This window comes from Pseudozyma flocculosa, assembly GCF_000417875.1.
Source record: "Pseudozyma flocculosa PF-1 unplaced genomic scaffold scaffold00002, whole genome shotgun sequence".
NCBI classification, from domain to species: Eukaryota; Fungi; Basidiomycota; class Ustilaginomycetes; order Ustilaginales; family Ustilaginaceae; genus Pseudozyma; species Pseudozyma flocculosa.
In genome coordinates, this window is record NW_006920870.1 from 1232618 (window position 1) to 1243894 (window position 11277).

At 66.1% G+C, this 11277-nt stretch overlaps 3 protein-coding genes across 3 annotated transcripts in view; 2 read left to right on the forward strand and 1 right to left on the reverse strand.

The window, feature by feature from the left end:
- Nucleotides 1-997: 997 nt before the first annotated feature.
- On the forward strand, nucleotides 998-5046 carry PFL1_01054 (uncharacterized protein; the record flags this gene model as incomplete). The annotated part of the gene is made up of 2 exons (XM_007878554.1): nucleotides 998-2507; nucleotides 2627-5046. 2 exons carry the CDS (start codon nucleotides 998-1000, stop codon nucleotides 5044-5046), a joined length of 3930 nt encoding a protein of 1309 aa, XP_007876745.1.
- A 768-nt stretch (nucleotides 5047-5814) lies between these two features.
- On the reverse strand, nucleotides 5815-7167 carry PFL1_01055 (uncharacterized protein; the record flags this gene model as incomplete). The annotated part of the gene is made up of 1 exon (XM_007878555.1): nucleotides 5815-7167. The coding sequence occupies one exon, from the start codon at nucleotides 7165-7167 to the stop codon at nucleotides 5815-5817; it is 1353 nt and encodes a 450-aa protein (XP_007876746.1).
- A 2047-nt stretch (nucleotides 7168-9214) lies between these two features.
- Nucleotides 9215-11277, forward strand: part of PFL1_01056 (uncharacterized protein) — a gene marked incomplete at both ends in the record, with an annotated part of 2552 nt that continues 489 nt past the window's right edge. Inside the window, one exon of the mRNA XM_007878556.1 lies at nucleotides 9215-11236. Within this exon, the coding sequence (XP_007876747.1) occupies nucleotides 9215-11236 (2022 nt within the window). The remainder of the gene's footprint in view (nucleotides 11237-11277) is intronic.

The following is an 11277-nucleotide window of genomic DNA, read 5'->3' on the forward strand; positions in this document are numbered from 1 at the left end:
TTCTCGTCTCTCGTCCTCTCCTCGTCCTCGTCCGTCTCGTCGCNCNCGCCTCCCCGCGCCCCCCCCCCCCCCCCCCCCTCGGCTCTCACTCACGACTGCCACGCTACGTTGCCCTCCTCCCCCCTCCTCCCTCTCTCTCCCTCACCCCCGCTCGCCCTCTTCATTCTTCTCCGTCCGCCCTAGCTCTGCCCGCCGTCGACTGGAGCCAGAAGCAGCGACCCTGCGGCCAAAGATAGCCCCCCCACCAGCCAAAGAACCTGGGCTCACTTCGCTTTAGGACCCAGTCGCAACCACAGCAGCCTACCTGCCTTGGTCTGCCTCTGCCCGGTCTCGACGAACCCTTTTGACGACGATCTCTTACGACCCCACCTGGCATCGGCTTCCCTTCTGCCCACCACCACCACCACCACCACCACCTTCCAGCCCAGACCCCCACCAGTCGCCCTCTTACGTCTCTCCGAAGACGGAGCGAGCGCACCGCAGCAAGCCTCCCCCCTTTCTCCCCTACTCCCCGCTCTGGCCGCCTCGCCAAGATACACTAGTCCGACACCGTTCCGACGAGACTTCGCCAGACACATCGCCAGATACCCCCCCCCCCCCCCCCGACTCAGAACGCTTCCAGACCTGCGCGCCATCGACGTCGGTGCGCGACCTGATCGATCTGCGACTCCTGTTACCGCGCCACGAGACACTCTGCCTCGCTACAAGAAGCACCGCGACACAGCCTCTCCCTGTCGTTCTCTGCCGTCCTTCTGCCGTCCCTGTCCCCTAATCCTCTCGGGCCCTGTTTCCGCTCTCTGGCAACTTGCGCAGCCAGCTCTGGCCAGATCCAACCTCGAACTGCTCATCGATCTCCTCCTACTAGCCTCAGGCTGCTTCGCCATCTTCAGCATCTCGCTCTCCAGCACGGGGAGCCTTTGATCTTCGCCGCCTCCGGTCCTTCCAGCCCGCTCCGCCGCCGCCGCCGTTCTCGCCGATACCCCCTCAGCAGGAGGTCATGTCATCGACCCAGGCCGGCGCCAAGGTCTCGTTGCATCCCGTCGCATCTCGCCATGGCCAGCAGAGCTCAACTGTAATCTCGGTCAACCTGCCCACCGCCGGCGCCGGCCCCCGAGCGGGATCGGCCCGACCCGGGGCTGACAAGCTCGCCAGAGCTCCGCCGCCCTCCCCTGCTGCATCTCGTTGCGGAGGCCGTCCTCAAGCTCCTTCGCAGGCCAACGCCAACGCTAACGCTGGCGGAGAGTGGGGTCTCCAGCATCCAGCACTCGATCGCTATGCCGTCATTGACGACGACCCGACACCTCTCGAGCTGGAGCAGCAGGAGCGGGCTGCAGACGAGGCCCGAAGTCGCAGTGGGCCATCGCCCATGGCCCTCGACGCCGGGCACGACGACGAACGAGCACCCCCGATACGCGCCATGAGCGCAAGCCAGCTTGCCGAGCTCCACAGCAGGTATGTGGCGCTCGACGTGCCGCACAACGTCGTCTTCCCCTTTCTCCACGGCGTCGATGGCAATATTGCGGCGCAAAACGTCTTTTTCGGCGCGCCAATGTCGGGTCAGCCCACTCCAAACTACCGTGGCCTCACCATCGTCCGCGCCGACATGCCGACGCCCGAGGAAGAGGCCGCGCTACGCAAGCTGGAGCGGCAACGAGGCAATTCGACCGGATCGTCGTCGTCCGAAGGATGGCAGAGCGACCAGATTGGGCTTGGCATCGATACGCGGAGCCGAGCGCGCGCCTCCTCCATGAGCACGTCGCAGTCGATGGCCAGCTCCAACGGCTCGTCCGACGGTATCGACGACGCCGACGATGGCCGCCCGACCTGGCCTACGGCCGCCACGGCCATGCCGATCCAACGCCCCGGCGAGTTGGACCTGCCCCCGGCCCAGTGCGGCCGGCCACGCGCAATGACCTCGTCGACCTCGAGCGCGTCCATGACCTCTTCGACCATCTCCGGACCTTCGCTCTTCTCGTGGGCCTCTAGCGGCAACGGAACGGGATCGCAGACCAGCTTCAGCAGCTCCAGCGATGCGGCCGACGACGCCTACCGCGGCGGCATCAAGGGCAGCGCCGGAGACTCAGCCCGCAGCCGCTCGTCTTCGACGCCGTACCAGGCGCAGCCCAAGCACAGCGTCCTCAACTCGACCGTCTTTCCCGCCGAGATCCTGAGCCCGCCCACAATCCGACGCGTCGTCTACGGACGCAGCGTCTACGGCGACCTGGCCTATCCCGGCAGCTTCGGCGACGAGGGCGAGGGCGAGGTCAGCCGCATTGGCGCCAAGTTTGTCTCGCCACCTCAGGCGGCCGGCGTCAGCCTGCGAAACTTCAAGATTCAGTGTGCCAAGTATGCGACCATCTCGGACATCGTCGTCTACTGCCCTGCTGGCTACCACCCTGGCGCCCTCCGCCTTGCCCAGTGGTTCCGTGAGGCCCAAGATGCATTGTGGCGCGACCGACAGGCGCGCGGTCTCGGCGGGCTCCGCTACAATGTCTTCGTCGTGACAGGTGAGTGCCCTTCTGCGTCGCGAGGACACGGCGTACTCATCTGCACAGCGCTGACCTTTCCCTTCCTTTCTCATCCATCTTGCCCCTCTGCCCCGGCCTGCTTGCCGCGCCCCCCTCAGATCCCTTTGACGCCTTCGAGCGATGCTGCCCGGAACTCGTCGCCGTCGATGGATGCGGCTTCTCGCGCAACCGCGTCGACTTTGTTGATCGCGAGCGCGAGGAGATGCAGCGCCTGACTGCCGCATCCGAGATCGACGACAACGTGTGGCTCGGCTGCACTGGCGACCTGCCCGGCCTGCCCGGCAGCGACTGCACCGACGACGAGCCGCTGACGCCGGACGAGGAGGGCAATCCCCACTGCTTTGCAGTCTGCATCGAGGCCCATGACGCCGCTGCTTCGCCCAACAAGGCTCGCCTCGCCCACGCCAATCATTTCCTCGACGCCATCGAGGCGACGGCGCTCTTTGAGGTCGATAGCAGGCAGGCGCTGCGCAAGTTGGCCGAGGACGACGATGGACCGTGGACGGACGACGGTGCGCAGCGCCGGGGCAGCGGCGACCTTCGAGGTGGCTCGCTGGTCCTGGGCCCCAACGGCTGGACCCCCGTCCCCTGCAGCGGCGGCCTGACCAACGGATCGCTCAATCAGCATGCCAAGTGGCGGGGTCAGCAGGCGGCCGCGGCAGGCGGCAGGACCTCGAGCTCGTTTGACGACCAGAGATCGCCGCTGCTGCTGGAACCCAGCAGCGTCATCCACATGGAGTGCCCATCGACGTTCCAGAACTGTCAGTCGGAGCAGCAGGTGGCCAGCATCATCGAGGGCATCTTGCTTCTCTGCGCGTGGATCAAGAAGCAGGCCCAGCCCGCCGCCACCTCCAGCTCGGCCGCACTGCCGCACCGGTCTCGCAGAGTGCTGCTCCACTGCGGCGATGGCTACACCGAGACCTCGGTCGTTGCCCTCTCGTACCTCATGTTCTCCCGCGGCCTCTCGTTGCCGGAGGCCTACCTCGATCTCCAGCTCCGCTCCAAGCGCTCCTTCTTCGTCTACGCTCGTGACCTGCCCTTTCTCAAGAAGGTCGAGGCTGCCATCGCCGAAGACAGGAGGGCTCGCCAGGCGCTCCTCGCACAGGAGCGTGAGGCCGACGCCCGCGCTCGGCGGGTGCGTCACTCGCAATCGAAGTCGTACGGCGGCGGCAACGGCGAGGAACGCTTCGGCTTCAAGCTCGGCCTCGGCCGCAGTCAGGGCTCTTCGCGGCGCTCGTCGATGTCGTCCTCGGCCAGCGAGACGAACCTCAACGCTGCCATGAGCCCGGCCGAGCAGAGCGTGTGGGCACGCAGCCTCGCCGCGGCGACGGGTCTCGTTGCAGCTCCGGGCCAGACGATACGCAAGGCAACCTCCAACTCCCGGCCATCGAGCCGGCTGCCGTCGCGCGCCCGGACGCCGACGCCCAAGGACGAAGGCTCGTCAACCTCCTCGCAGGCCTCGAGTGAGGCCTCGCGCGGCCCGTCCGACGCGCTCCGGACCGACTTCCGCTGGTTCCACGACGCGCGCTTCGAGGGCTCCTTCCCCTCGCGCATCTTGCCCTTCCTCTATCTCGGTAACCTCAACCATGCGCTCAACGCCCACATGCTGCACGCCTTGGGCATCACGCACGTCGTTTCGGTTGGGGAGTCGGCGATCGCGCCGCCTTCGTGCGACGTCAACGGCAACCGGGTCGCGCCGGGCCAGCACATGTCTGGCTCGCCCAACTACACGGCGCACAACTCGCTCTACCACGAGCATGCCGAGGGTCGCATCAGCGTCCTCGACCTCAAGAACGTCTCCGACGACGGCATCGACCCGCTGCGCGACACGATGCGCGACGCCGTCGAGTACATCGAGGCCGCCCGCCGCAGCGGCGGCAAGGTGCTCGTCCACTGCCGTGTCGGCGTGAGCCGCAGCACCACCATCGTCCTCGCCTACGTCATGGCCCACCTGGACTTGAGCCTGGTCGAGAGCTACCTCCTGGTCCGCAGCAGACGCCTCAACATTCTCATCCAGCCTCACCTGCTCTTCTTCTGGGAGCTGCGTGGCTGGGAGACGTTCCTCGCCCAGGAAAAGGCCCGGCTGGCCGCTCGCCTTCGCAAGGCGGCGCCCCGCAGCGTGTTTGAGTCGCCCGACAGCAGCCGCACGCGGCAGGTGCACGGCGGCTGCATCTCGGACGCCTTCACCGGCCTGTCCGTCCGCAGCGGCAGGAGCGAAGGTTCGGGCTCGTACCGATCCGCCAGCTCTTCGCCCTGTGTGTCGCCGCTCCCTTTCTACCCCGAGGAGAGGGCGACTGAGTCCAAGGCCGACATGGTGGACGCCGAAGAGCTTGGCCCTCGCCTCGACGTCGACCTGGCGGCCGGAGCGGGCTCCGTCTACAACTTCCGCCCGAGGGACGCTGCGCTCCTCCCTTTCGGCTCGGGCAGCTCGGCCGGTCTCCCCTACGCCTCGATGCGCCTGCTTTGGGGCCACTTTGCACGCGAGATCGCCGACCTCAATGGCCGCTACTTTGTTTGAGGGCGGTCGATCTGCGCGCACGCAACCCTCTGACACCTGGCATGCGGCAGTCGTGTCTCTGCGATGGCCTCGAACGACATAGCACACCGGCGCACACAGCGTTGCAGCAGCAACATGATTTCGTCCAGGCTTTCTCTCGGCCCCATCCATCTTCTCCCTCTCGTTTCTCTCTCTCTCACACACCATGGACTCTCTTCCGCCTCGTCGCCTCGCCAAGCCTCTTCAACTGTATTTCATTTCGGTCTATCCTCCCGCGGCCTTCAGCCCTCGTCTTTCGATTCTTCTCGGTCCCTCGTCTCCGGTTCCCTCATCGGCTCCCGTCACCGCCCCACGTCCCTATTCCCGTGAGGCATGTTCCTCGACGACTCTTCGGGCTTTCACCCTGCATCGGCTTCGTCCCGTCTTACATCTCACCTCGATAGCTCTGGTCAGCACCTCCTACGTTCCTCGTCGCCGCCCTCCACCACGGTGCCCCACGTCCCCTCCGCGACGGCGCCCGGGCGGCCCAGTCTGTTCATCTCGCTACGGTCCTCTAGTCCTCTTTTCCGTCCCAGCACGCCATCATCTGTACATTGATCTCGCGTCCACGGCTCCCAGCGTCTCCTGCGATCCAAGCGAATCCATTTCGTTACTGACCCAGAGCGATGCGATGCGATCGGCCTGGCCTGTACTATCGGCGGTGCTGCCGGTGGTAGGGGCTGGGCTACATGGTTGATCTCGTCCCCCGTCTAGTCGTCCCTCGTGGTGCTGCGCCGGATGGCAGGCCGCTCAGAGCTTGTTTCTCTCGCTCTTCCTCACCTCGTCCCACAGTCCACCGTCGATTTCGGCCTTTCTGATGCCGTCGTCGTGGTGACCGGTCCACTGGCCGCCGGGCGAAAAGGCGTTGCGGAGGTGCGAGGCAAAGATGGTCGGCTCCTCGAGCGCGGCAAAGTGGCCGCCCCTTGTGGCCTTGGCGATCCAGCGGGTGCGCCCGCCCGCCGTGGTGCGGTCGACGTAGCCGCGCGGCGTGTTGAAGATCTCGTCCGGAAAGTCGCTGTAGCCGAGCGGCACCTTGAGCCTGTACTCGGGCGCCCCGTGGATGTCGGGCAGCATCGGATTGTTGGTGTAGGGCAGGAACGAGGAGCCGATCGACTTTGTAAAGTGGAACAGGGTCGCCGTCTCGAGCAGGTCCTTGACGTTGAGCGTCGGGTGGTCGGGCTTGGACGAGGTCATGACGTCGTAGAAGTATCCCAGCCACCCGAGGATGCCGACGGGCGAGTCGATGAGGCCGTAGAGGAGCTGGGTGGGGCGCAGCTTCTGGACGTGGTAGTAGGCCATCTGCGACTCGAAGAGCATCCCCTTGGCGAGGCCCTTCATCGTCTCGGCGTCGTAGACGTACGAGGCGAGCGTCTGGAGCACCGAGGCGGGCAGCGTGTTGCGCAGCAGCTTGACGAGGCCCGTGGGCGTGACGGGGCAGAAGTTGAGGTGGACGGCGCGGCAGCCGGTGCCGTCCTCCTCTGCGTGGTTGACGCCGAGGGCGCGGGCGTGGGGCGAGCCCCAGTCGCCGCCCTGGGAGGCGTAGCGGTCGTAGCCCAGGCCGCGCATCAGGGCGTTGAGGATGCGCGTGTAGCCGGCAAAGTCGCCGATGCCCGGCCGGTTCGAGGGGGGCGGCGAGGAAAAGACGAAGCCGGGCAGCGAGGGGACGACGACATGGAACGCGGGCGCGGTCGGGTCGTTGGGCTCGGCGAGGTCGTCGATGACGTGGGCAAATTCGTACCAGCTGCCCGGCCAGCCGTGGACGAGGATGATGGGGATGGCGTCGGCGCGCGACGAGCGCTTGTGGACAAAGTGGAGCTGGCGGCACCAGTCGACGGACGTAGTGAAGTGGTCGAAGCGGTTGTACTTTGCGAGGAGCTGGTCAAAGTCGGTCTGCCTCCAGAGGTCGATGGTGTGCTGCATCCAGGCCTTGCTCGGGCGCAGCTGGTGCAGCGTATCGCGAGACTCGGCCATGGCCGGGAGGAGGTCGTCATCGGGCAGGCGGGCCGTCTCGAGGCGGTGCTTGAACTCGTTGATGTCGTCGGCCGAGAAGCTGACGGTGAAGGGCTCGGGCGGGGTGATGGGCGGGCAGTCGTGCTTGACCATGTTGGGCGGTAGTCCTGTGCTAGGCTCGGAGGTGAGGATAGGGGAGCGACGGTGGCGGTTGGGGTGGCAGTCAGCAGGGGGAGAAGGAAAGCTGCGTCGCAAACAAATAAGAAGGAAGAAGAACGCGGCTGGTAAGGGTTGCTGCTCGCCTCGCTCGCACTTCCTTCGGAAGCAGCAAGCAGGCAGGCGTACACAGTGCTCTCGTTGGCCGCGTTCCTACAGTAGTCGGTTGGCTCTGAGCTGCCGACTGACAATACGGTGTCAGCGGAGGTCTGATTGGAGGTACCGTCAAGATGCGAAGGACTGCGGATATCCGGAGTGGCTGTGTGTGACAGCTGCCAGTCGAGGTGGTCGGGCCAAAGTGGTGGCCGGCCAGCCGGTCGAGTTGCGCCCAGACCAGGCCAAGCCGCGGCTGAATCGCGAGCACGCTTCAGCCCAACGAGATGTGAAAGGCGCAGGTCATCGGTGGCTGGGTCCCGATTCACCAGCGCGCCCGATCCAATTCCGACCCTGGCCCAAGACGTTTGGTCGCAAGGGGCCGTCTGCCGTCTGGCCGCCCTGCATCGAGAGAGGGGTTGCCCGTGCAGCAAGCTGGCCACCCACAAGCAAGCAGGCAGGCCAAGGCAGGTTGGTTGCGGTGCTGGCTTCGGCAGATCCGCCAGGCAGAAACCAGATCTCACAGCCCGCCTGCCCGCCCGCCCGTCGGATGGGGTCCCGGAGTCGACTCGAGTCGAGACGAAAGCTGGCTCAGCTCGTCGCCGTCACCGAGCTCGCCATCGATTTTATTGTGCACGCACGCTTCTTTGGCCAGCGGCTGCACCCTGCGAGCCATCGTCGTCCATCTAGCTAGGTGCCCGCGTGCTGCTCCGCCCTTTGCGATCTGGCCTTGCCGCTCAGAGTGCGATTGTCTGCCTTGCTTCCTGTGGCCGACGCAGCGCAGCGGCAGCTCGGTGGGTCGGGAAGCCTTCGCCGAGGCGGACGCCGCGCCGCAAAGGCTGCCTGCAGCAGGTTGGCCGAAGGCCTGCTTGCTGCTGCTCGTTTTTGTCGCCTGCCGTGTGTTGGCGCAGGGCAAAGTGACACGCCCCACGCCTGGCTGCAGGCGGGCAGCGCGTAAAGGGGCCCCCAACCCTGGCCTGGCCTGGCCTGCCTGCCTGCGGCCAGCGAGGAAACCGCCTGCTGGGCCAGCATGGCCTGTTGGTCTGTCGACCTGCGCGCCCGGGCCCGCCAGCCGCCGAATGCACCGCCGGCCGTGGCCGCCTCTAGTCACCTTTGCACGCTGGCTAGCTGGCTTGCAGGTAACCACGACGACCTTTGGCTATCCACCTTCAGCCACCTCGGACGGACTTGCCGCCGCTAATCACGTTCGATAACGGCGCACTGGCTCCCCTCTCCGGCTGCTTCCGCCTGGACCTGCCAGCAAGACGACGCCTGCCATCTTCACGCCAACACATTTCCCACCACGACACCGAGCACTACCTACTCTGCTTTGTTCACGACGCTCGACGATCAGCCGCAACCGTAGCCCGACCGCGGCGCAGTCCATCATCCTGCCAGCGCAGCGCTAATCGCGACGATATCGGATCGCCGCCGGACCCACGCCCGACTCGACCAGCAGGCGCGAGGTTTACGCCCTCGCCCTTGTTTCACGCCCTGTCTAAGACACCATCATCACCGCACCGCACGTAACCCAACCTTGCTACCCTTTTTTGCTGGCCACCAGAAACGGCTCACCTGCTTCGGAATCGCCCGCATACCCGCCCGCACAGCTTTGACAAGGGTCGAGACCTGCGGATCGTCTTCGGAGACGACGCTCCCCCCCGTCATCGCCCAGGTACCATCGAATCGTAAATCACCCTCGGGCAACACCGCACATCAACGGATCGTCTCACCGCTGGCTCACGACCATCTCACTCACTCCGATCGCCATCTACCGCCCACACCTCATCCGGCTGCTGCAGATCCCAGCTTGCCCACAAATACCGCCTCTCCAGCATCCAGCATCCGGACGGCAGCAGCGCTGCAGCCTCGTCGAGCACATAGCCCTACCATGTCCACCATGAGCGACTCGGCGAGCGTCAAGGACGAGACGACCACCGTCACCCCGGCCACGTCGCTCGCAGAGACGCCCGACTCGCCCACCACTTCCCACGACAACGACAACGACAACGACAACGACAACGACAGCCGAACGGGCTCCAGGTTCAGGGTCGACGATGCCCTCACCGCAGACCAACTCGACTCGCTCTACGAGGACCTGCCCGACGACAGCACCGCGCTCAAGGCCATCGTCGGCACCATGCGCCTCGAAATGTCCAAGCGCGACCAGACCATCACCAAGCTCCAGGGCGAGATCGACGAGGTCAAGGCGTCCCACTCGGTCATTCTGCAGCGGTCGGCCGAGTGGAAGGACGAGCTCGAGACGCTGCGGACCAAAGTGCCTGCGCTCGAATCGGAGCTGCAGCAGGAAAAGGAGGCCAGAGAGCTCGAGGCCGACAGGGTCAAGGACCTTCGACTGCGAGCAGAAGAGAGCCGAAGGGCCATCATGAGGCTTCAGGGCGACCAGGGCGCCGCACGCGCAAAGGCAAAGGCCGATAACCGACGGAGCATGGGTCCCGGAGTCCTCGCCAACTGGGTGCCGCCAGGCTCCTCGGGTGGCCGCGATGACCAGGAGGATGCAGAGCTCAAGAAGTCGAAGCGCGCCAGCATGATCTTTGGACCCAACGCGGGGCTGAGCATCAATGCCGCTGCGGCAGCAGGTCGGCCCGGGCATCGCCGCTCGGCCAGCGGCAGCCGCAGCGTCTCGGGCAACTCGAGGGCCGGCGACGCAGCCGACGATTTCGACGAGCCGCTCAGCCCCACGTTACAGCAGAACGCCAACGGCCTCCGTGGCCTCCGCTTGTCGGGCGCGTCCTTTGGACCCAACGGCTCTTCTCTGCACCCTTCGGCCGCCAATGGCGACGACACCGCCTCCAATGCCGGGTCCCGGCGCAGCTCGTACAACAATGGGCCCCTTCGCTCGCCACGCCTTTCGGGTGCCGACCTGCCGACGGAGGCCGACGCAAGCCATGCGAGCAGGCTGGCTGTGCCGTCCGGCGGCAGCGGCATCCGAGGCATGCTCGGCCTGTCGTCGCCCGCTGGCAGCTCTGCCGGCTTTGCCTCGCCCATCCTCGAGGACGGCGAGGACGCAGACGGGCCCGCACGGACGAAAAAGGGTCCCGCCTCGGCATCCGGCGACCAGCCTTCGAGGTCAAACTCGGCGTCTGACAATCTGCACCTCGAAGCCGATCTCAAGGCCAAGGACGTCGAGGTTGAGAGGCTGACGCGCGAGATGCGCGAGATGCGCAACAAGATGGACGAGGCCATCGAGGCGAGGCTGGCCAGTGAGGCATGCCTCAAGGCGCTTCGCGAGTTTATCTCCACCCACGATGCTGCGGCCGACGCCAGCGAGCCGGGCGATGTTGCAAACGACCGCTCGAGTGTAGGCGCCGGCCTGCTCAAGGGTGTCAAGCTGCCTCCTCTGCCCACCGACGAGATCGAGGACGATGCTGCATCGGCGCCGTCCAGGCGAGACTCGAAGGCGGCCACGGGAGGCTGGTCGATGAAGCTGCCGCAGCTCATGCGCAAAAACACTCTCTCGAGCACCAGCGCCAACTCAACGCCCGCCCAGACTCCAGCCGATGAGTCGACTTCGGCAGCCTCATTGGGCTCGTCGCCAAAGGCCAGCGGAGCTCAAGCTGCTCCCGGCGCCACGGCAGGCGGGCCAACGGCGAGTTCGTCAATCGGAGGCAGCCTCGCCAACCTCCTCTCGAGGAACAGCGTCAGCGCTGGACTGGGCTCGCTCGGATCGGCTCCGGCCGCGCCGTCGGCGCCGACGGTCGGCAGTCCGGAGAGCCAGTCGACGGAACCGCCGGCCGCCAGCGAGCTGGTGAGCTCGCCATCGACGACCAGCAACGCCTTCAAAGGGTTTGGCTGGTTCAAGAAGGGTTCGCAGGCGTCCAGTGCCGCGGCGGCTCCGAACGCCGCCCCGCAGGAGGGCGCGACGTCGCCCGCCATGGAGTTTGAGGACAAGGTGATGTCGCCCCCCCTTCCGCTCGCTCGACCACGACCAAG